Source organism: Tursiops truncatus, chromosome 20 (genome assembly GCF_011762595.2).
Source record: "Tursiops truncatus isolate mTurTru1 chromosome 20, mTurTru1.mat.Y, whole genome shotgun sequence".
In the NCBI taxonomy this organism is placed as follows: Eukaryota; Metazoa; Chordata; class Mammalia; order Artiodactyla; family Delphinidae; genus Tursiops; species Tursiops truncatus.
Genome location: NC_047053.1, coordinates 11,997,210 through 12,022,302, shown reverse-complemented (window position 1 = coordinate 12,022,302; position 25,093 = coordinate 11,997,210). Strand labels below are relative to the sequence as shown.

General features: G+C 52.4%; 1 protein-coding gene across 9 annotated transcripts in view; it reads left to right on the top strand.

The window, feature by feature from the left end:
• The window catches only part of RAP1GAP2 (RAP1 GTPase activating protein 2), a 218,772-nt gene that overhangs the window by 102,887 nt on the left and 90,792 nt on the right, over positions 1 to 25,093 (top strand). For all 9 annotated transcript variants that reach the window (XM_073798113.1, XM_033847049.2, XM_033847050.2 and 6 more), the window contains one exon: positions 11,372 to 11,456. In XM_073798113.1, the coding sequence (XP_073654214.1) occupies positions 11,372 to 11,456 (85 nt within the window). The remainder of the gene's footprint in view (positions 1 to 11,371; positions 11,457 to 25,093) is intronic.

Sequence of the window (25,093 nt, the reverse complement as noted above, 5' to 3'; positions counted from 1 at the left end):
ATTGGATCCCCTGATGTTTTTACCTTTTCTCTTTCATTTTCCATATTTTTATCTTTTTGTCCTACTTTTTGGGAGACTTCCTCAGCTTAGCCTTCCAATCATATTTCTCTTTTCTGAGATCTCTTTCTCTCCTGATCATTCCATTTTTACAGCGTTCTCTCCTTGTGTTGTGCATGTAAGATCTTGTCTTATATCTGAGGCCATATTACTTTATAGTATATTTTGAATTTTCCATTGGTTCCTTGCAGTGTCTGTTTCTTTCAGGTTCCTCTTGTTTATTTTGATGTCTCTTGCTTATGTTGGAGGCTTTCCTCAAATGTCTGGCCACCCTTAGCTGTCCCTCGGTCCTTAAGAGTGAGGTACTGGAAGTGGGTTGGGAGCCCTGTGTGCTTGGACTGGCGTGCACCTGGGGGTTTCCATGCAGGGTGATGATTGGGTAGTGAGCTGCCCTTTTCACTGGAGGAACCTAGACGTTGTCTTTTCTTAGGGATGGTCCAGTTTCTCGTGGTGGTGGTGGCGGTTGATGAGGTCATGTGGTTGGTGAGGAAGTGAAAGGTTGGGGGATAGGGTCCAAAGACTGAGTGTCTCAAGTATCAAACACTCCCCCAGGTCATCCATCCCCCATCCTTCTTCCAGGCACTTGTAATCTCTTCTAGGCTGAATTTTCTTCTTCCATGGCATTTGCTTGTGTCATTTCACACCTTTTTTTTTTTTGCGGTACGCGGGCCTCCCACCGCCGCGGCCTCTCCCATTGCGGAGCATAGGTTCCGGACGCGCAGACCCAGCGACCATGGCTCACGGGCCCAGCCACTGCGCGGCATGCGGGATCCTCCCGGACCGGGGCACGATCCCGTGTCCCCTGCATCGGCAGGCGGACTCTCAACCACTGCACCACCAGGGAAACCCATTTCACACTTTTTTAAGGGGTTTCAGAAGAAGCAAAATAAATGCATGTGATCAGTCTCATATGTTCATCATAAAGTCTCAGCAGGCTTAAGAGTATATCTGTCTCTATCTCTATCTCTATATCCATATCCACATTTATATTCATCTCTCCTAAAGAAAGTGAGAGAGAACTGCTTAACAATTTTTTTTTTTTTTGCGGTACGCAGGCCTCTCACTGTTGTGGCCTCTTCCGCTGCGGAGCACAGGCTCCGGACACGCAGGCTCAGCGGCCATGGCTCACGGGCCCAGCCGCTCTGCGGCATGTGGGATCCTCCCGGACCGGGGCACGAACCCGCGTCCCCTGCATCGGCAGGCAGACTCCCAACCACTGCGCCACCAGGGAAGCCCAACAATTATTTTTTATTGTCATACGTGTCCTATGTCCAAACTGAAGCGTGAAATGAGCACCCATCTACTTGCTATCCCCGTCAGGAAATCCGCGCAGGCTGGGAAAATGCTGATATTCTGTGCCTTTGTGACCCCGTGGCTTTATGGTTTTGATTCTGAAGCTGTCTGGGGCTGTGACCTTGTGAGCTGGCTGCCTTTGCTCTGACCGTGATGGAGCTCCCTCAATTGAGGCCAGGCGGTGCTAAGCAGAGCCGCTGACCATGTGAGGGAAGCTGCTCACTCAGCAGTTTTCAAGCGATGCAGTACATTGGGGGCTGGATGACAGGCAGGTAGGCTGTTTCCTCAGTGCTGTGGACATGCAGCCCCTTGGACAACGGGGTGACTTGCCCACCATCGCTTCCTTGACACTTGCCCTTCGCGTGGCTTCCAGACTCCATCCGGCCGTGGTCCTCCCTCTCTCACCTCTTCTTACCTGCCCTGCTGAAGGCTTCTGTTCCTTTTTGCTTTTTCAGCCCTACCTGTTCTCCCTGGGGGCCTCCTTTCCTCTCATGGCCTCAGCTCCTGCCTCTGTTTTCCTTACACCTGTGTCTCTGTTTAGGCTGCAGTTCTTTCCTGATCCCACCTGGGGACCCCAGGGCCTCCTGAGCTGCAACACATCCAGAATGAACGCTTTATCGTCTGCCTCTGCAAACCCAGTTCTCCTGCTTTGTCTGTGTCATGGTTGAAGCAACGCACAGTTTTCTGAAACCCTCATCTTTTCACGTTTTTGGCTGTCTCTTCCTCCTTTTCTCTTAGTCACCAAGTGCCCTTCATTTTGGCTATGAAATGCCTGATGGATCGGACCCTTTCCTTTCATTTTTGTGACCAGAAGCAGAATGGAGCCCCTCCCATGCTGTTCCTCCCTTCGCCCCTCCCCTTCCAGTCACCGCGTCCTCCGCTCTGCTGCCTGGGGTCTTCCAGCAAAACCCTGCAGGTCAGCCACCACGTCCACGCCCTCCTTTGCCCATGAGACAGAGTTCAGCTTGCTCAGTGCCTGTTTCCCAAACCACCTTCAGCACTTCTGTCGTGTCTGTGCGACACCTGTATCCGTTACTTAATAGTTTTCTTTAACTGGCTCAGTTTTAAAAACTTGAATGAACTCGTTTTAGAAGGTGACGGTATGTCACTAGCATAAAGGGAAGATCAGGGTGGCCTGCCACACGTAGAAGATCAATAAGTGATTATTGCAATAAAGGGCACCCCAGATCACCTCAGGTGCCCGCAGGAAAGCGTGCCCCCCACTCTGGGAAAGTGCGATGTGGCTGCTTTTCCTGAGCGGGCTCTAGCTCTTCCCGGCAGGCAGGGTGGCACCGTGGTTAACATCGTGGACTGTGGAGCCAGACTGTATGGGTCCAAGCTTTGCTCTGCTACTTTCCTGCTGTGGGAACTTGGGCGAATAACTTAACCTCTCTGAGTGTCCGTTTCCCCATCTGTGAAGTGGGGTTAATGATATTGGCTGCAAAGGGTTGTTGTGAGTATGAAACGAGATAGGATATGCGGGTCACTTCCAACAGTACCTAGTACAGGAGAAGCCCTGAGGCTTCCTTGCTAGTTTTTTCTTTTCCTTTTTGAGAGCCTGTTAAGTGCCACGCCTGTGTTTCCTCTGCGGCCCCCTGGTGCTCCTTGCTTTCACTCCTCTGTGCCTCTGTTCAGCGCCTTTCCCCTTCCTCTTTCTCTCCCAGACAGATGCTGGCCTTTCCCGCCACGTCTGGCTTAGCTCTCACCTCCTCGGTAACCTTAGCTGATCTCCCAAGGAGACCTGGCCCCCGCTTTATTCTGTATCTGTTTTAACCGATAACCCACAGTGCACACTTGGCAGGTGGGTCTTTCACGTGGGTGTGCTGGGCCTCCAGTATGGCTCCTGCAATTTCACTTCTCCCTCCCGGATTGTCTTCTCAGAGGCATGTAAATAATCCTGACGTCACCGCGCACGCTAAGACACACAGCCCATCCTTGGTCCTCGAGGGCTCAAGCTTAAAGGGAGCTGCTGGCCAGTGTTCTCCTTTCAGATGCCGCTGTGGCCCTTGGGCCCGGCAGAGCTGGCTTTCTCATCGTGACTGGAAGGAACCATGCAAGTGGAGTCGGAGATCTTGGGGTTGAGGCCCGACTCTCCAGTTTTCTGACTCTGGGACCCTCAGGCCCACATGGAACCCCTCTGAGTCTCTGCTTCCTCATGTGTGAACCCTACGGCCTGAGTCAGTTCTAAAGCTTATGTGTTCAGTAACGGCGTATTTTCCCGGGAGTGTGGAGGTTTGCCCTTGTGGACGGGTTGGTCCATCACCTCTGAGTTGTAATGCCGGAGGGAGGCTGTGTCCCCCCCACCCCCAGGCGGGGGCCACAGCTGGTTCTCGTGGCTGGTTTGCCCTGTCGTGTGCTGCGCCTCCTTGAAACCTGCCCTTTCTCCCACCCCTGGCCCAGTTTAGGGATTCAGGGTCCTCCAGGGAAGGGCAGTGCCATCCTCCCCCTACGCACCCAGAGAGACGCCGGCATGTTCCCTGTAGCTGCAGGCACGGAGCATCGCCCCGGCCTCCCCTTGTTCCCACGTGCTGTCCTGCAGCTGAGTCGCACCTGGCACACCTGCACAGCCGTAGACCCGTAGATCCCTGGGGCCCCTGCCCCACCTCTCCCCTCACACAGGGCCCCGGCACTCGTGCTGTATAAACGTTTGTCCATAAACCAGCCATGCTTCCTCGGGTTCTTCCCGGGATGTCGTGACCTGCTTACCTCCCACGTTCATGCTGAGGTGACGGGAGAGCCGCAGCTCTTCTCAGGAGGAGAAGAGAGAGGCTCGCTGTGGGGTTTGGGCATCTCCCTCGGCCTCTTTGGGCCTCAATGTCCTTGTCACCAGGATCAGGCTGTCGGGTGGCTTCTCTTGGTTTCTCCCGGCTCTGCTGGTCTCTGCGTCTGTGAACCCTGAGATTGGGTGGGCACGGTGGGGTGGGATTGGGTGGGCACGGTGGGGTGGGATTGGGGTTGCATTCCCTGGGGAGTGTTGCATCCTCGAAGGTCCAGAGCTGTGCTCTGAGTCTCCTGGATCCTCTTAGGGTGTGCATGGGAACGAGATGTGTCACCAGAGCCAGCCCTGCCAGGTGCGGACAGGTGAGCAGCACCTGCTCCTTCCCAACGGGCTCCCCAAGGGGGGCATCGGGGCTCAATCCCTCCACGTGTTGGAGCCTCTCATTCCTGAATCCCGTGTCCCCTTCCCTCCCTCCGTTCCCCCGCCCGTTCTGCTGGGCTGGCATCCTTCTCCCCTTCTACACTGGCCCCAGCAGAGTATGGACAGTAATGTCTTCACCTCCACGTCTGGGCCCTTGGGGTTGGGATCAAGCCACGTGCACAAACGCAGGACCCGGCGGCCCACACACAGTGGCTGGACTCTCCTGTCTTAAGTATGTGGGCATCCAGGTTCCCTCGGATTTGAAGCCGTTCCTGCCTCCTCTCTGCTCTCTGATTGGCTTTCTGCCTTTGTGTCCCCGCCCGTGCCCATTCCCTCCAGCTTATCTGACGGCAGCCTTGGCCATGACCATGGCAGCCAGGTATTATGTTTTTGCTGTGCACCAGGCACCGTGCCAAGTGCTTTTCAGGCCTTATTCAGACCACCCAAGGAGGTGAGTATTATTATACCGTTTTACAGATGAGGAAGCTGAGGTGGGGAGAGGCGAAGTAACTTGGTCACGGTCACACAGCTAATCCGGGGTGGCGCCGGAATTCAAATGCAGGTCTGTTGGACCAGAACTCCAGGGCTTTTGATCCACTGTACACACTGCCTGCCCGCCTCCCTCGAGGCTGGAGGCTGGCCCTCTACTCCAGCATCTGCCAGGCTGTCCTGCCATGATGGACAGAACTTCTCGGACATGTTTCCAACCACGGGGATGCCCCAGCACTGCTGGCTGCTGGAATGAGGGCTACGTGATTGTGCCTGTGGCCTTGGGTCTCTGTAGACAGCAAGGTGGATTCCTCTGGGCTGGGACCCCCAGCCCATGCCCAGCCCGGTCCCTGCTCGTCCTTCCCCCTGGCCTGGCTTGTCCAATGACCACACAATTCTCTGCCACCACGAAAACTGTCTAAGACTCTAGTCATATTGAAGAGTTGAGTGCAATTTTCCGAGTCCAGTGCAGGGAGCAGGAGTTGGGGGTTAGCCTGCCCATCCTGCAGAGGGGAAAGCAGAGATAATAAGACTCTGAGGGTCCAGCTTGTCACGGCTAGAGCTGGTGGGAGCCAGTCCTGGCTTCTAATTCCCTTTTCTTCCTGTCGTATCTCCTTCTTATGATGATTTCTCCGGAAGCTTTTTAATTTCATTTTGTTTTATTTTATTTCCTATCGTTTATGGTCTAGTTGGTTATGCAGGGTTTGGAAATGTGAAAAGTTGGAACTCCAAAACCCTCTCCTAAGTTCTTAAGTACTGTGCTACAAGTACTTAAGGATGCTGGGGGTGGGGAAGAAAGGCACTGCTTTCAACAGGTGGGATCAGTCAGGAAACCGTACTCAGCATCTTCAGCATCTCCAGAATGCGAGACCCTGCACACAGCCCGGGGCCCCGGGGCCACCAAAAGGCAGCCACAGAAGAAAATTAAGCAGCAGGAATGACAGAAATGGAGCCCATTCAGCCCCTTCATCCTTATTTCTTTCTAAAAAGTTGAGGTATAGGGCTTCCCTGGTGGCGCAGTGGTTGAGAGTCCGCCTGCTGATGCAGGGGACACGGGTTCGTGCCCCGGTCCGGGAGGATCCCACATGCCGCGGAGCGGCTGGGCCCGTGAGCCATGGCCGCTGAGCCTGTGCGTCCGGAGCCTGTGCTCCGTGGCGGGAGAGGCCGCAACAGTGAGAGGCCCGGGTACCGCAAAAAAAAAAAAAAATTTGAAGTATGATTTACATACCATGAAATTCACCCTTTTAAAGTGTACGACTCAGTGGGGTTTAGTATATTCACAGAGCTGTGCCATCGCCACTGCATAGTTCCAGAACATTCTTATCACCTCCGAAAGGAATCCCAGACCCACGAGCAGACCCTCCCTGCCCCTTCTCCTTCTGCCCCCGCCCCCAGGCAACCACTCATCTGCTTTCTGTCTTGGATTTGCCTATTCTGGACATTTCATATAAATGGAATCATGTAATAGGTGGCCTTTTGTTTCTGGCTCTTGTCATTTAGCATGTGTTTGAGGTCCATCCATGTTGTAGCATGTATCAGCACTTCATCCCTTTTTACGGCTGAATAATATTCCACTGTGTGGAGGGACCGTGTTGATTATCCATCCCTCGGTTGATGGCTGTTGTGATAATGTGTCTCGTTCCTTTTGGTTTGGTTTTCCTGGGAAGCTCTTCATAGCGGCCAGCTGTATGCGTTTCTCTAGCTTGGCTACTTGGAAAGCAAGAGAAAGCAGGGCCGAACGTGGCAGGGTGGCTGGGGAACTGGTGTAGTAGGAGATGCAGACAAGGGGAGCGTGTAGGTTTGGGAGAAACTCTGTGCCAGAGGGAGGGCTTAAACCTGGCCCCAGGGCCATCTGCTGTTACAGGGGATTTTTTTCCTGTTGTTGATTATTAACCGATGGTTACGATCCTGACGGTAGATCCCCGGGGCTAGAACTGGTGCTTATTTGAGATGCCAGGAATGTTTTCAAAGACACGTAAACAGCCCTGGACCCTTGCTTCTCTCTTTCCACTTGGAAACCTGATCACCATTTTATGAGTTATAATAATAATGGTCTACATTTGTATAGGACTTTATATTTTATTTCACAGCCATTATGTTTAAATCCTCAGAACATTATCACCCCCATCTTTGCAGAGGAAGGAACTGGGACACAGAGAGGTGAGGTAACTTAACCAAGGTCACACAGTGGGGTAGCAAGTAGAGACAAACTTGAACGCAGGAATCTCTTGATTCTTAATATAGGTCCTTTTCATAGACATGTGGGAGAGATGATAGCTGCAATGACTTCACATGGTCTGGGGCAGAGACACTGGAGGCTGGAGGCAAGGACCCTGGAGGCCTGGGTGCTGTACGTGGGGTCTTTGCCTGGAGGTCTGCCCAGTTCCCTGTGAACAGCCCCATCTGGGTGAATCTTCCCCCGGCTTTCTCAGCTTCCTCTCCCGGCTCTTTGATCATTTCCTCCTGAGATTTACGTTTGGCTAAAGCCAGATAGGACCTCTCCCGGCCTCCCTGAGCCCTCCCAGCTGGGGAAGGAATCCCAGAGTAGAGAACCTCAGTGCCAGGCAGCTCTGGGGCAGAGGGAAGCTGAGTGGGCTGCGCCTCCAGGACCCCAGAGGCGGGAGGCTCTTCTGACCTGCTCATTCACACCTGCTCTTAACCACCCTTCTCTTTTAGCTGAGTGTGTAATCTCCCTGCTTCCCTCCTCTGCCTCTGTCACCAGCCCCTCTTCTTCTGGGTTCCCGGGTAGGTCTGGGACCCTGCGGCCTTAGAGCTGCCTGTGGGCTGGCTTGGCTCGAGAGGCAGTCTTCAACCTTAGTGCCATGATCCATGTCAAGATCACTGTGGGTTACAAGAAAGTCATTACAAATAAGAGGGAGGTTACCATTTCTGCTAATAATTTACCTTTTGCTTATAATAAATTAGAGCAGATTCAAGGTTATCTCTTGAGATAATCATGTCACTTTCACCACTCAGTAAGTGTGATGTGTTTGGCTGAGAAAGGGCTAGAATTGCATTGAGCACCATGTTCTTACTCTGTCTTATCTTAGCACCAGCTGGTGGCTAGGCTGGGCCTGGCTGTCCCTGGGAGGGTGGCTCACACGCAGATGTCGTTGGTTGTGAGGTCGGGGGCAGGGCGAGGTTGAGCCCAGCTGACCATAGCAGGGGTGGTGAGGCGGAAGCAGGGATTTCATCCTTTTGGGTTTTGGTCTTCCAATTACAAAGCCAAGGCTAGAACGTGGGACTTGGGCAGTGTATTTGTTTCCTAGGGCTGCTCTAACCAAGTACTAGAAACCAGGCAGCTTAAAACAACAGACATTTATTGTCTCAGTTCTGGAGGTGAGAAGTCCAAAATCAAGCTGTCAGTATGGCCATGCTCCTCTTGAAGGCTCCAGGGAAGAATCTTCCTTGCCTCTTGTAGCTTCCGATGGTGGCCTGCAATCCTTGGCCTTCCTTGGTGCTCCAGGTGCATCATTCCTACCTCTGCCCCTGTTGTCACATGGCATTCTCCCTGTGTGTCTGTCTCTTCAGGTGGCCACCTTCTCCTCTTATAAGGACACTAGTCATATTGAATTAAGGGGTCACCTTAATGACCATATCTTAACTTGGGTACATCTACGAAGACCCTATTTCCAAACGAGGTCACATTCACAGGTAGGTGAAGACTTCAAAATATCTTGGGACTTCCCTGGCGGTCCAGTTGTTAAGACTCTGTGCTTTCAACACAGGGGGCGCGGGTTCGATCCCCGGTCAGGGAGCTAAGATCCCAAATGCCGCACAGCGCAGCTAAAAAAAAAAAAAAAAAAAAAGACTTCAAAATATCTTTAAGGCAGTTCATGATTCAATCCATAACAGGCAGTCAGCTCTTAAATAAGTACCTTTGGCTCCTAGGAGGGAGGACTGAAGTCCAGAGTAGGGTTTGGTGCCGTGTGGCCCATCCCCTCCCGTAAAGCCATTCCAAGCTATCTAGGTACCAAGGCAGGGTGGTTTCTGATTTGCGGCCGTCGGTGTGCATGTGCTCTGGGTTCTGATCTTTTTGAGGGCAGTGGTCATGCCTTCTGCCCAGCCTGGTGTCCCCTCTGGAGTCTTGGACAGGGCCCTGGAGCTAGCAGGAGGCCGGTAGCCACTCGTGCTCCTTCCTGCTCCAGCACCTTCCGGGCTCCAAGCATCCTTTGGGAAATCATTCTGGCAGATGCCCCGTGCTCCCATGTGATAGCCCTCACCAGCTCCTGGAGACTGGTCCAGGGAGAACAGACTGGCTCAGGGGAGAGAGGCTTAGTCCACGAAGGGCTGGGTACGAGGGCCCTTTGCCTGGGACTCAGGGACCTTGGTAATAATCTCAGCTGCTCTGGTCCTGCGGGCGTGGACATCTTCCACCTTATGGAGAGAACCGAACAGTGTGACTATGTATATGAGGGTCCCCTGACCACTGATATGAAAAATCTGCTGCCATTGCCCTCCTCTAGGGTTTGTGTTCCCAGAGAGCCAAGGCGGCTACTGGTCAAGTTTGCCCACAAGCCATCTCCAGGGGAGTAAGCCAGAGGTCCTCAGCTAACCCCACACAGTCCTGTAGACTCTGGGTGGGGGCTTGCCTCCCCTCCCTTCCCTGCACGGTTTTCCCTTCCAGGCTCCCAGACCCACCCAGGAACTGCCCTGCCCGTCCTCCCCTCAGGGGACCTGAGGGTGATGCTCCCTTCTCTGAGCACCTTTCCTCCCTTCCTTTTCCATCATCGTGAGTCTCGGGCTGCAGGCCCATTGAGGAGGAACGGTGCCTGCTTGGAAAGGGTAGAGTGGCTAGGGGAAGCAAGCTTGTTTCCACCCAGCTCTGTGGGATCCACAGGCAGGTGAGGGCCAGAGCAGCCGGACGTTACCCACAATGGTAACCTCCAAGGCCATAAATGCGAAGGGAGGCTGGTGGCTCTGACTGAGAAGTAGAAGGAGCTGCGTCCGTTCCTTTGTGTGTGACCACGTGTGTGCGCACGTCTTGAGCCTTGACCCTTTGGTTCTTGTGTTAGTTACGGTCTGGAGCAGGAGGGAGGGGACCCCACTCTCCAGTCATCGGAGTGAGTCCAAGGTCCAGGAATAAAGGAGGAGGGAGGCAGATGGAGGTGCAGAAAGGGGGATGGGCAGGGTTGAGGTTAGTGGGGCCACGTGGATCCTCCACCAAGCCAGACGGTCACGCAGCCTCCTTACCTGGCTCCCTGGAGGACAGGTGACAGGGACAGGCAGGGGCTGTGCCAGGGTAGCTGGGCCTGCCTGGGCTGAGGGGAGCCAGGCTGGGGCGGTGTCTGAGCCCCAGGGCCAGGGTCTCCTCTGGAAAGACGGTTCCCTCTGTAGGGAACATGGCTTCTCTCACGAAGGGGGGCTTGGGGTTGGAGCTGTCACCCCCATTGGCAGGACGTGGGCTGGAACAAAGTACAGAAGCATTCTCTCCGGGTGGCAGTGGGGGTCCTTCGGTCATTTAAGTGGGACCAGGTTGGGGGCTGACTCCTGGCTGCTTCAGGGTGGGGCTCTGGAGAAGCAAACAGTCGCAAAACTGGGGGCTTTGTGGCTCAGCCTGGTCTTCTTAGGCTCTTAATTCTGTTATCCTTGCCTCTCCCTCCCGTCCCAGGATAGAGCCAGGGCACGTCCTGGACACGAGAGTCCCTCGTCCGGAGACTCCCCCAGGTTCTGCCCAGCTGGCCCTGTGCGTGCCCATCACTCTGAAGGCTTTTCCGTGGCACACATTCTCCCTACTGATTGGACTGTGCACTAGCACTCCCTGGTCACCAGCAAGGGCCAGATGGAAAGTGGGGAGTGTGTGAGAGCCACGGACTTGTCGCAGTCGTGTTGTCATGGTGACGCAACTCTGTTTAGCTGCCTCTCCACGGTCCTAGCCCACATGGACTAAAATAAGTTTCACCTGCGGCATACACAGCAGGCAGCCCTGTCTTCCCGACGTCTGACCAGGGCGTGTGTGTGTGTGTGTGTGTGTGTGTGTGTGTGTTTAGGGACAAAGCGGTCCCCCCAGGGAGGAGGAACTGAAAACGTTTACCCCTCTCCCCTTCTTTTCCTTCCCAGTCCTATATCTCTTTAGACCTGTGGTTCTCAGACCTCAGCATCACAATCACCTGGAGAGATTGTTAAAACACAGATTCCTGGGCCCCATCACCCGGGAGTCTGGTGTGCACCTGAGAATGTGCATTTCTAACAAGTGTCTGGGTGATGCTGTGGTGCAGGAACCACACTGGGAGTAGCCCTGCCTAAGATTTGAGCACATCCTGGCAAAGAAACGCACTGGCTCTATTTTTTGCATGTGTTAGACTGTGTCCTTAAGCCCAGCTGCTGTTAGAGGAGAGAGGGGAGGGGCAGACAGGCCCCCACTCACCTCTTCTGTGTTCTGTGGCCTAACAGGAAGCAGGAGCTGGCCAACAGCTCGGATGTGACCCTCCCAGACCGGCCGCTGTCCCCTCCTCTCACTGCGCCTCCCACCATGAAGGTAAGAGGCTTCCGGCTGGTAAGTGGGGAGGGGAAGTGCGCGGGGAAAGTGCTGTTGCTTTGGCCCCTGGCCTGGCTGCTTCTGTCCCCATGGGGGCCTTGGAATGTCTCCACACCTCTGAAGGCAGCGTCCACTTGAGATTACCCGTGTAGGAGGAAAGTGTGATTGTGAGATTCGGGGGTGTCAAGGGGCAGTGAGGAAAGAGACTGGGGCTGAAAGGGGTGGGCGGGATGCTTGGTCATTAGCGAGAGGCCTTGTGGAGCTGTAGGTTCCGGCACAAGGGGCCCAGGCGGGAGTAAGTGGGGACACTCAGAATGCAGCTGGGAGCCTTACGGGGCTACTGCCCAGAAGGGCTGCCTGGGGCTGGGGGTGGGGAAGGAGGGGTCCTGTGGGCTGGGACCCTCCTGGGACTTGAATGGCACTTGTCTGCTGCTCTGCCTGCCTCTGACTGGCCCCCTGGGCTGGCCCTGTCCCCCTAATCTCTGTGGGAGAGTTGCCTTGGGGGTTCTGGGAGCCAGTCATTCTTTCCCCATTAGCACTTCATTCACACGTCTCTCTCCTGGGAGACTACCTCCCAGGACCCTGAGGGGGCTGCATCCTCCCTACACCGAGCTCTCCCCCTTTACTGTTCAGTCTTCCCGGCAGGGTGGCCACATGGGCCTGAGCTGGCCCTCAGGGAGGACTTTGGTTCAGCCAGTAGTCCTGCCTAGGCAGCAATGCGCCTCCCTCACACTTTGCCAGGTGAGGACTAGGTCTGAAGACGTCACCTGAGTCATCTGAGGTCCTGGGGTTCTGCTACAAGGTGACTCACAGGGAAATAATTAGGTATCTCTTTCCTGGGAGTCCCTGTGGTGCCCCCTCTTCCCTGACCTAATCTGTTGCAAAGTGATACCCTCAAAGGAGGTAGATAAAAGCCATCTTCCCATTATCATCCCACATTGAATGCCCATCACACACAGAACTGAGGGGGAATATCACAGAATGGCAGTCAGAGCCTGTCCTGGTTGAATTAGGAGTGCAGGAGTGGGTAGGGTGCAGGGCTGACCTAGAAGACAGCTCTGCTCTCCTCCTGGTGGGGTACCCAGGGGCATTGAAAGCCAGACCACCTTCATCAGCCTAGTCACAGTGCTGACCTCCGAGTCAGGTGCTGGGGTGGCTTGTTTGCACAGGGTTTTACTGAGACATGTCGCCATTCTGAGTTTTAGTCCCTTGGTCTGCAGAGTTGGGTGTGGGATGCTTGTCTCTTTGCTCATGGATGGCGGGAGTTTGCAGGGAGGAATTCTGAAAGTCTCCTAGGAGGAGTCATTGAGTTCTCTTGGCAGGCTTTACTTATGTGCTCATTTAATTTACCCAACACCCAATATTTATTTGAATGTTGTGTTAGTCAGGACTCTTGGTGGCAAGTGACAGAAACATAACTCGCTTTGGCTTAAAGCATAAAAGAAAATCTATTGCCTTCGTAATGGCAAGTGTAGACTCCAGGCACGGCTGCATCCACGAAATCCGTCTCTTACCGTTTCTCTTCTGTGTTTCATCCTTTGTCAAGCTCTGGCTCTGTGGTGGCAGATGGAGACAGTAGCTCCTACTTGCTAAGTAACTCCAGTGGAAAGAAGAGTATCATTTTTCCCCCAGTAGTTCTAACAAAAGTCCCAGGGAGGAAGCTCATTGGCTGGGCTTAGGTCACATGTCTATCTCAGAGATGGAAGGCTCTGATTGGCCAGATCTGGGTCTCTTGCCCACCTTGTAAACCAGCGGTCCCCGACTTTTTTGGCACCAGGTACCGGTTTTGTAGAAGACAATTTTTCCACAGACTGGCGTGGATGCGGGGGGTGGAATGGTTTCGGGATGATTCAAGCGCATTTCATTTATCGTGCACTTTATTTCTATTATTATTACATTGTAATATATAATGAAATAATTATACAGCTCACCATAATGCTGACAGGAGGTGGAGCTCAGGTGGTAATGCGAGCGATGGAAAGCAGCTGTAAATACAGATGAAGCTTCGCCCGCCATTCACCTCCTGTTGTGCGGTCCGATTCCGAACAGGCTGCGGACCGGTACCGGTCCACGGCCCGGGGGCTGGGGACCCCTGGTCTAAACTGTAAGAACGGATAATGGGGGAGGGGTGGCGGTTTAAAGGAAAATTGAAGATGCTACGATGAGAGGAAGAGGAAACGGATGCAGTGCAGGCAAGACCAACAGCTTTCTGCTACACGTGCTGACCAGGTGCCAGGTCTAGTGCTGAGCACTGGGCCCCTGGTAGCAACAAGGCAGTGTGATCCCTGTCCTATTGGAGTTTGTCATCCAGCTATGGAGACAAAAGTTGAAAAAATAATTTCAAGAATGAGGGATGGCCAGTTAGGTGTGATGAATGTTCCAAAGGAGAAGCACAGCATAGCTCAGACAATATAAGGTCTGTGGAGGGGAGATCTAATCGAGCCTTGGAGAGGGTCAGGGAGGGCTTTGAGGAAGTGGTGCTTAAGCTGAACCCTGAGAGTGGAGTAGGACTTAGTGAAGCAGAAGTGCAGTCAAGGTGGAGGAGAGTGTTCTAGATGCTTATCACTCAGAGTGAGGCCAAGAGACCAGCTGCACCTGCCTCATCGGGGAGCTCCTTAGAAATGCAGACTCTCAGGCCTCACTGCAGACCGCTGAATCAGGATCTGCATTTTACCAACGTTCCCTAGTGATTCACACATACATTACAGCTCCAGAAGCACTGCTGTAGGCTCCGTCCTCCCTGAGGCAGGAGAGAAGTTTATTCTCGAGGGACAAGAATGGCTAGAGGAGGGAGATGCAAGAGGGAAGAGATATGGGACATATGTATATGTATAACTGATTCACTTTGTTATGAAGCAGAAACTAACACACCATTGTAAAGCAATTATACTCCAATAAAGACGTAAAAAAAAAAAAAAAAAAAGAATGGCTAGAGCACTCACAGTTAGGGACCAAGAGGCAGACCCTTGGAAGTTTTGCCTAAGATTTGGGGCTTTATCCTAACTAGGGGCATTGAAGTCATTGAAGATTTTAGTCAGAGGAGTAAGGTGACAGGACTTCTGCAAAGTCACCCTGGCTCGTATGGAGGATGTGTGGGACGGAACGGAGTGGAAGTGGGATGAGTGGGGAGGCCACTGCAGGAGTCCAGTGGGAGAGGACTGACTCTGAAGGGCCTGTGACCTCCTGGAAGTGGTCAGATCTCAGAGATCTCCCAGGAGGTGGATTGGTGAGATATGAGGATTTGGGGAGAGGTAGGAAGCAAGAATGGTCCCAGGTTTGGATCAACCGGGTAAACGATACAGCCATTCTCTGAGAGGGGGTGACCCAGGAGGGAGGATGAGGCTTTAAGTTCTAAGTGCTGAGTTGGACATGCTTGAGGCACCAATGGGGGTGTCATTGAGCAGCCGGGTACTTGGGGGCCAGGCTCAGAAGAAGGGTGTGACTGGAGATAAAAATCTGGAGTCGGGCTTCCCTGGTGGCGCAGTGGTTGGGAGTCCGCCTGCTGATGCAGGGGACGCGGGTTCATGCCCCAGTCTGGGAGGATCCCACATGCCGCGGAGCGGCTGGGCCTGTGGGCCATGGCCGCTGAGCCTGCGCGTCTGGAGCCTGTGCTCCGCGGTGGGAGAGGCCGCAACAGTGAGAGGCCTGTGTACCGCAAAAAAAAAAAAAAAAAAAATCTGGAGTCATTTTTGTAGAGGTGGGAATTGAAGCTGGGGGTGGAGGGGTGGGTGGGTTGGTGAACTCTCCAGGGAGAGGATGGAGTGGGAAAATGGGAGATTCCGGGGGTGGCCTCCCCAGGGAAAGGCTGGTGTGGACGAGGCTGGGGACATGGTGAGAGGGATGGGCAGATGTGTCAACTACGGTGGAGAGGCCACATGTGGAGCTCGTGGTGGCCTCTGGGTTTAGTGTCCTGGTGGCTGCTTAAAGCTACGATGCTCATTTACCTCTCCCCAGCCTGCTCAGCACAGAGGGAGCAGCCGTGTCGGGACTGCATTTACCAAGTCATGTTGTTAGGCCCACGCGTCCCTGCGTTGAGTTCAGGGCAGCGACTGCGTCCTGTTCTGTGGGTTCCTAGTTCTGGTCGATGTTTATGGTGTGTTGACCGTTCTGGAATCCAGGTTGGAGGGGCAGGTGCTTCCCTTCCACTGGTTTTGTCTGGTTTTGTCTGAATCTCCTATCCCAGCAGACCCTCTTTCTCCAGTAATACTCTTTTAAATTAAGCCAGAATACAGGGACTTCCCTGGTCGTCCAGCGGTTAATCTCCGCGCTTCCACTGCAGAGGCCACAGTTTCGATCCCTGGTCGGGGAAGTTCGCATGCTGCACGGGGCGGCCAAAAAAAAAAGCCTGAATACATGTGTTCTTCAAGATGTGGACTGAAGCCCCCTCCTTCCCTATCACTTTCACCTGTGGAGTCACCTGTGCAGGTCTGGGCTCCCGCCTGCGATGTCCTCTCCAGGGTGGGATTAGGCCTCTGCTTTGCTGATACCTCCCAACTTCCCCAGGTTATTACTGCACATTGAGGTCTGAGACACTGAGGGTGGAGGCTGGAATCTCTCCAGGGTCACTGGCCCTGGAGTTCCACCAGCCCCCCCTCCCTCCCAGCATCTGGGCAGTGGAGGAGGGTCTCACTTGGTTCCCTTGGCAGTGCAGGCTCGGGTTAGGGGTGGCAGTGAAACCCCTTTGGTATTGAGTAGCTCGGGAGTCACAAAATATCAGGGATGGGTGATCCATTTCCTTTTTAGGGAAGCTGGAGGCCAGGAGGTGGGAAATGACTTGGCCAAGGTCCCATTGAAGATAGGTGTGTTCCTCCTGTAGTCATAGAGTAAGTTCAGTTCTAAGACCCAAACCATTTTTGATAAGATGCTCTCATCTCACCCCACACACCAGGAACAACCTCCTCTAGTTGCTTCCCCCACTGGGAAGGGACTACTGGAGCAGAAGCTGGCCTCCAGCCCGAGAAGCGCCCCCCACTCCCCAGGCCCCTGCCCCCCACTGGCATGCCTGCTGCAACTGGTCCTTTGCGCCCCCTTCTCCACCTCGTTGTGTTTGTGGTTTTCAAGGGAATTTTTTTTTTCTCGCTAATATGAACCTGAGGAAGAGCCACCAAAGAGGTGCCGAGCAGATGGGCCGAATGAGAGCCTGGTTCCCAACCAGAATTCGAGCTGTGGATGGTGCAGGGTGGGCTGGGAGAGGGGTTTGGGGCTGTCTCCCTGGGAATGCTGTGAATTGTTTCCCCACATCTTTTATGATCTGGTTTTCGTGCCCAAATGGGTCACCAGGCACCAAGGAGAGCGGGTGTGTGCCCAGCATTGCGCTAGGCCCCGTGTGGTCAAACTGAGGCTGCCGTCCTCGTCCCTCAAAGAACCTGCTGTCTTCGGGGGGCCTTAACCGAGCAGAAGAAACCATATGGCTGAGCATGTGACAAGCTGCAGTGTGTCATCTCAGTGGGGGGGGGGGGAAGGAGTGAGGATGACTTCATGGGGAGGTGGGGGGGGAGTTGGAAGGGACCCTAGTGGCAAGCACGGGGGTTGAGTGACCCCCTGGGACCGACCATACAACAGCCTTTTGGGCGTGAAGGGGTTGGGATTGACCCTCCTGATTCTTTTCCAGCTCACAGTAAGTGCACGGGGCGTTCTGTCGAAGGTGGTGATGCTGGGACTTGGTGTGTCCTTGATCTGAATTGTCACACTCGTCTCTGGAGTCCCACCAGGGCTGGGCTGGCCCGGTCAGCTGGGAGGTGACCCTTTCTTAGCCTTCTCCATCCCTCTTTGTGCCAGTCTGAGGACAGCCTCCTCCACCCCAGACCTTCTCCTTTCCCGAAGAGAACAGGGAGGGCTGGGGTGCCCGCTGTGGGGGGAGCAGAGAGTCTCATGCCTGCTTTGCCCCCCTGGTACTTTGCTCTCCATCACTCACCGATGCCCTCGAAACCCTCAGTGATGGGTCAGGCAGGTGCAAAGTCCCCACATGTTGGGGAAGAAAGTGGAGGTCAGAGGTGCCTTCTCTGCACTCCCTTCATTCCCTTTGGACAGAGCTGTGCTGGATCTCGGCCTCCTACCCTCCCAGACTCCCGAACTGCCCACCAGCCACTTTCTGGCCTGGGTGGGGAGGCGCTGGGGTTTCCTTTCCAGCTTGTAGCACTGCCCCAGGCCCGATGCCATCTCTTACTTTGCCTGTGGCTCCTGCCCCCTGTCTTCTGTTCTCACTGGGAAAAGAGATCACCCACCTGCCTCTGTCAGGGTTGAGTGAGGGGGTGTCAGCCCCTGCCACATCTACCAAGTTTGTATGGACGAGATGAGGAGGCGTTTGTGGGAAGGATGTTGGGACCCCTCTTGGGCAGAGGCAAGAAGGGCTCAAGGACACCAGCAAGGGGGGTTGGTTTCCCCTCTTCAAGAAAGCTCTGCAGTTGGGGGCATGACAGTTGGGACAAGCGTTTGTTGCGGCCCATGACCACCGCTGCAGGAGGTTTAGCTGGCTTTCTTGTTGGCGCTCCTAGGAGAGCTGTCTCTGGTCCCCACGCAGACCCTATTTATGTCGCTGGTCCAGATGCTATCTCCTCAGGAACCACTTCCCAGGAGGCCTCTGATTTCATACAGGCCAGTGGACAGGGGAGCCCAAGGGCAGTGCAGATGCGAGGGGAGCTTAATCTGGCTCTGCATCTGTTGGGGGGCACCTTGGAGGCTTAGAGAGCTGGGAGATGTCTGTGTGTGCACCACCTGCATGAACCCACCCCTCTATTGTACCTGATTTTGTTCATTGTTTTTTTTTTGGTTTTTTTTTTTTTTGCGGTATGCGGACCTCTCACTGTTGTGGCCTCTCCCGTTGCGGAGCACAGGCTCCGGACCCGCAGGCTCAGCGGCCATGGCTCACGGGCCCAGCCTCTCCGTGGCATGTGGGATCTTCCCAGACCGGGGCACGAACCCGTGTCCCCTGCATCTGTTCATTGTTTTAAGGCCAACTAACCTACACTTCTTGCAAATTACTTTAGGTGTAACCGGATTTAAAAAATTTACATACATTGAAATGCATAAATCTTGACTGTGTACTTTTATTAATGGATACACCCATGGGACCCATACTCTGATTCAGATAGAGGACCTTTCTCTTCCCCCAGAATGTTCCACTATGTCCCTTCCTAGTCAATCCCAACCCCCTCCCCTAGGGAAGCAACCAGTATTCTGATTTTTTTTTCCACTGTAAATTAGTTTTGCCTGTTCCAGAACTGAATTTAAAAGGAGTCACGGGGACTTCCCTGGTGGTCCAGTGGTTAAGACTCTGTTTCCAGTGAGGGAGGCACGAGTTTGATCCCTGGTCAGGGAACTAGATTAAAAAAAAAAAGATAAAAGGAATCACATAATCTGTACTTGTTTGTGTCCAGCTCAGCATAATATCTGTGAGATTCACCCATGATGTAGAGTGTATGAGTAGTTTGTTCCTTTTTATGCCCACTGTATGAATACAACACAGTTTGTTTATTTTCCTCCTGTTGAGTGACATTTGGCTTGTTTCCAGTTTTGAGCTATAATGAATAACCAAATGCTCCGAATATTCTGGTATAAGTTTTGTTTTGTTTTGGACATGTGTTTTCACTTCTCTTAGGTAAATACCTAGAGGGAAATGGCTGGGTCAAAGGGGAGGTGAATGTTTAACTTTATATCAAACCGCCAAACTTTTAGCCAGGTGGTTGTACCATTTTATGTCCCTACTAGCAGTGTTATGAGAGCTCTGACTGCTTCACATCCTTGTCAACGTTTGCCATTGTCAGTCTATTTAATTTTAGCCACTTGAGTGGGCGTGTAGGGAGGGATATTTCATTGTGGCTTTAATTTGCATTTGTCTGATGACTAATGACATTGAACACTTTCTCATATGCTTGTGGACCATTCTTACAGTTCCTTTGTCCCTCCTCCCCCTTTAAAATTGAGTTGTTTGTCTTCCTGTAGGCATTCTTTACATATTCTAGATACAAGCTCATTCCTTGTCTTAACAGCGTCTTTGATGAACAGAAGTTTTAATTTTGATGATGTCCAATTTATGGACTTTTTTTTTCATTTTGTGTCTGTAGCTTTCTTTGCTTATTCCATATCACAAAGATTTTCTTCCATATTTTCTTCTAGAAGCTGTCTAGTTTGAGCTATAGATCTAAGATCCATCTCAATTTAATTTAATTGTGTGGCATGATCTAGGCATTGTTGGGCAGCAAGCCTTATACTTGCCCAGCCTCGAGACAGAAAGCCTCGAGAAGGAAGAGCCCAGGGTCAGTGACAGAGACATCGATGGTTTAATGGACAGGGGATCTTACATGTCTGAAGCAAGGTCCTGGAGTGACACCGCACTGTGTGAGGCAGACGAGGGCAGGACAGGGCAGCAGTCTTCACTACTGGAGGGGAGAGGGAGGATACCCGTTATAGTGGGAATTGACATCAGCTTGGCTCATTGGTTACCAGGGAAACCAGCAGAGGAGCACGTCCTTCACCGCCCCTTTGCCCCTTTGATACGCTATCATGGTGGAGGTGTTCTGATCTAAGGACTAGAACTAGCTGGGTCGGAGTGGGGGGCAAGTATGTAGGCATTTACTGATTAGGCTCTATGACTAAGAGGGAAAGTCTGTCAGGTGAGTAGGGTGTAGGTGAGGCAGGGACCAGTTGAGCAGGGGGATGTATAGTGAGCAAGAGAGTAGCCATCTTGAGTGGCCTGATGGTACCGGTATCTAGGTCCATTTATTCCCATATGGATATCCAGTCATTGAAAAGACTTAGGGTTGCTTTGGTACCTTGGTCAAAAATCCGCTGGCTCTATACATGCACCCATGCACGTGTATGGTTGTCTCTGTAAGCCGTGATGTTTCTCCAGATCAGGGCAGGCAAATGTGTGACACTCGTGCCAGCCCACCAGCCTTCTGCCCCTATGGCGGATGTTAGTAACGATCATGGCACCCTCGCCCATGAGTTTAGATGTGGCTTCAGAGTCCTCTCCAGCAAAGCCCTGCAGGTAGCCACCGCCAGTCATTTGAGCCGACACTTGAGATGAATTGCTTCTGGCATCTCCGATTGAACTTGGCGGAAGAGGTTAAGTTGTTTGCTCCATGTCCCACAGCTGGTGAGGACAGGGCCAGGATTTGGACTCAGGTCTGTCTGTGTGGCTCGGAAGCCTGTGCTGTCTTAACCACACTCCGGACTGCTTTCCATGGGTCATGTGAGCATGTTACTTAATCTCCCTGACCTCCAGTTTCTTCCCCTTGTAGAATGAGGACAATGGCCACCTGGAGGAGCGGGTGTGAGGAGTAATGAGGTAAACCGTGACGCAGCTAGTGGGGCGCTTAACACATAGTGGGGGCTCAGTAAGTGGTCATGATAATAATGATGATAATTATGATGGTGATGACGGTGATGGTGATGATGATGGTGGTGGTGTTGATGGTGATGATGTTGATGACGATGTAGTTCTTGCCCTTGAGAAACATACAGAGGGCTTCTCTCTAGGGAACTGGGAGCCACCAGCACGTGAGAGTCCTTTGCCTGTTCCCATGGAGCCTTCTGAACTGGAGGCCCCGGGGGGCGCCCTGCCTCCTAGCAATTGCTAATGCAGCCCAAACCTCAGGCTTAGGCCTAGGCATCCAGTTCACTAGGGCCTGATTCCTTCTCTCCTTTGTTTCAGGGGAACAGGCCAGCTGGGCTTCCAGAATGGTCTCTCTGGGAACCCTACCTCTCTCCTTTGATTCTCCAGCCCATCTCCCTTTCCTTCTGACAGGCCACATGGTCTCCCCCATCAGGGAGGTTAATCCAGTTCCTTTGACCTGGACCCAGATCCCTCTGAGGCTCTTTCTCAGAAAGGTGACACATGTGGAGTAGGAGTTAAGAACACAGTTTCTGGAGCCAGCTTGCCTGGTGTAAGGCTTTGCCGTTTCCTAGCTGTGGACCGTCTCTGGGCCTCAGTTCCCTCATCTGTAGAGTAGGGATATGAGAGTACCTGCCACGTGTGGTTGTAATGGGGATTAATAGAGATGATGTACGTTTATCACTTAGAGGCACGTGGCGTGTGCTGCAGAAATGTTCGTACTTATTATTCCTCCAGAGAACAGCAATGCTCAGAGGGAAGGTCTGGAAGGAGGTGCACTGAGTTTTCTATTGCTAATATAGTTCCTCCTCAGGACTCCCTGATGACCTGCCTGATACCCAGGACTGAGGTGCCTCTCCATAACCAATGAACAAAAATTGAAATTGCATTTTGTGTGATTGGCCCCACCTGAGCCCTGTGTACCAGACCCCAAACCCTGCCTGATAAGTATGGATGACAGTAAGAGTATTGGAAAAAGGCCCAAACCAAAGATCCTGCCCAACAAACTCAGATGGACCTCGGGGAGGGGTCTTTAGGGAGGAAGCATCCCTCTGGATCATGTTCCCATCACTTGAAGTCAGGCTGCCCTGAGCTAGTCAGTGTTCACAGACCGGGTGGGTCCCCATGGTGATAGGGAGAAACTGTAAGGCCATTGTCCTCATGAAGGATTTTGGGATTGGACTGAGCGGAGATCCGGATAATTCAAGGCCATGGAGTGTCCCGGGGGTGGCCTTGGAATGCATTTTATAATCTGTTTGTCCCCATCAGAAGGTTCCTTCCTAATTCCTTTTGCCTGCGGCTAGTATTGAAACGAGTCTATATTTCTAGACAGATACCGACCTTGTGCCCTGATAGAGCACTTGGCATTCAGGGCGTCTCCTTGGGGATGCTTCGCGTGCTGCTGTAGCCCTAGTCATGCCACCTGCCTTTGAAGGCCTGGCAGCTGTCCTACCCCATAACTTAGCCTCTAGTTTACAACATCCCTGCTTGTTTTGGTCCTGCCTTCCCCGATGGACAACGCTGGGTCTGGCACACAGAGCCCGGGCCTTAGTAACACCTGTGTGACATTGTGCAGTTCGGTCATCTCCTAGGAACCTCAGTTCCTTCATTTGTGGGACTAAGCCCACCCCGTAGGGTTGCTGTGAGGATTACAGGAGGAAGCGGGTGGGCAAGGGCTTCATACCGATATAACGCCACACGGGTGTTATATTGGTATGTGATGGGTACTCGTGGTTTTTATCGTGGGCAGTGAGCTAAATACTTGTGTGGTGGTTTCATTGATTATCCCACTCCTCTTCTGGCTGCCATAGACACTTCTGCGCCGAGACCGGCTCTGGAGTGGGGTCCTGCCAGATTCCACGCCCCGCCTCGCATCCCCACCCCATGCATGCTTAGGGGTCGTGTCATTGACCTGACACTCAAGCCCGGTGTGTCTGGTGCTTTGTGGGACGGTGGACAGTGGGTTTTGTGTTTGTTCCTGGAGGGAGTCACCCCTGCACTATGAGTCCCGTAGGTACCTCCTGTGTGTCCCCCTCCTGTTGGCTTTTTTCCCCTGGACCCCTAGTAGATTCCCGGTTCTTGGATGAGTGAGGAGATGGTGTTTCAGGCCTTAGGGTGTCTGTTCATTTCCTGGGGCCACTGTAACAAATTACCACAAACTTCGTGGCTTAAGACAACAGAAATGTATTCTCTCGCAGTTCTGGAGGCTAGAAGTCTGAAATCAAGGTGTCGGCAGGGCTGCGCTCCCTCCAAAGGCACTAGAGGAGGCAGATCCTTGCTTGCTTCTTCCGGTAGGCGTGTAGGTGGCTATAGGCCTTCCTGTGGTTTGGGGCTGCATGATTCCACTCTGCCTCCGTCTTCACATGGCCTTCTCGTCTCCCTGGGCCTGTGGGTCTCTTATAAGGATTTAGGGCCCACCTGGATCCACCTGGCTCTCATCTCAAGATGCTTAATTGTGCCTGCAAAGACCGTTTTTTCCAAATCGGGTCACATTCACAGATTCTTGGGTGGACATATCTTTTTTGGGGGGCACCATTTAACCCACTATAGGGTGTGAGCGGCCCTCTTTCAGGAGCCCCCGATGGGAGGCTGGTGAGGCCCAGAAGCTATGCCAGCACCTGCTTACTTTTGTGTAGTTGGAGGTCATTCAGGTGTGACTGCAGGTGTGTGTATGTGTGTGATGGGGCAGAGTGTTGCTGGAGCAGGGCTGGGAGGAACTGGCCCAATGCAGCCCCAGCTCCATCGCCCGAGGGGACAGGACATGTTCTCCTATCCTTGTTGTCACTGGGCCTGGGACATAAGGGGCCCAGAGCAGGTGCTTCATAAACACTTAGTGGTCGGTGCTTAAGACATACTCATAACAGGTGATTTATGAATTCTCATCAATTGATCCAGCCTTGAGAATGTGGCATTGAACTAAAAAAGCCCAGTATTTTCTTGGAGAATTTTTCCTTTTTTAATAAATTTATTTATTTATTTATTTTTGGCTGCGTTGGGTCTTCGTTGCTGCACCCGGGCTTTCTCTAGTTGTGGCGAGCCGGGGCTACTCTTTGTTGCAGTGCGCGCACTTCTCACTGTGGTGGCTTCTCTTGTTGCGGAGCACAGGCTCTAGGCACGTGGGCTTCAGTAGTTGTGGCACGCGGGCTCAGTAGCTGTGGCTCGCGGGCTCTAGAGCGCAGGCTCAGTAGTTGTGGTGCATGGCCTTAGTTGCTCCGGGGCATGTGGGATCTTCCTGGACCAGGGCTCGAACCCGTGTCCCCTGCATTGGCAGGTGGATTCTTAACCACTGTGCTACCAGGGAAGCCCCATCTTGGAGAAATTTTGTAAGATATTTTTTTTTTGGCAAGTGAACAGCAACCCCTCACCCCACACCCTATTTTAAATAAGGTGTTACATGCTTCTTATAAAAAAATGTAAGAAATTGTAAAGTATAAAGTAAAAAAATCCAAAACAAAACTCTAGTAATAATCCCACCATCCAGCCATATTCATCATTACCGTTTGCTAAGCCTCGAGACATCTCGGCGTCATGCACACAGACAGAGGCATAAATAAATGGGATCTGACTTACTTCACTCTGTATGACAGACTCTAGGTCCATCCACCTCACTACAAATAACTCATTTCGTTTCTTTTTATGGCTGAGTAATATTCCATTGTATATATGTGCCGCATCTTCTTTATCCATTCATCCGTCGATGGACACTTAGGTTGCTTCCATGTCCTGGCTGTTGTAAATAGTGCTGCAATGAACATTGTGGTACATGACTCTTTTTGAATTCTGGTTTTCTTAGGGTATATGCCCAGTAGTGGGATTGCTGGGTCGTATGGTAGTTCTATTTTTAGTTTTTTAAGGAACCTCCATACTGTTCTCCATAGTGTCTGTATCAATTTACATTCCCACCAACCGTGCAAGAGGGTTCCCATTTCTCCACACCCTCTCAAAGTGAGAGAGTGGCATGGACATATATACACTACCAAATGTAAAATCGATAGCTAGTGGGAAGCAGCCGCATAGCACAGGGAAATCAGCTTGGTGCTTTGGGACCACCTAGAGGGGTGGGATAGGGAGGGTGGGAGGGAGATGCAAGAGGGAAGAGATATGGGAACATATGTGTATGTATAACTGATTCACTTTGTTATAAAGCGGAAACTAACACAGCATTGTAAAGCAATTATACTCCAATAAAGATGTTAAAAAAAAAAGAAATTGCAATAAATAAATAAATAAATGGGATTGTACCATTTGTGCTCATTTGTAATAAAAAGAGTTAAATTCGATTTTACTTGCATTTAATTAGTGA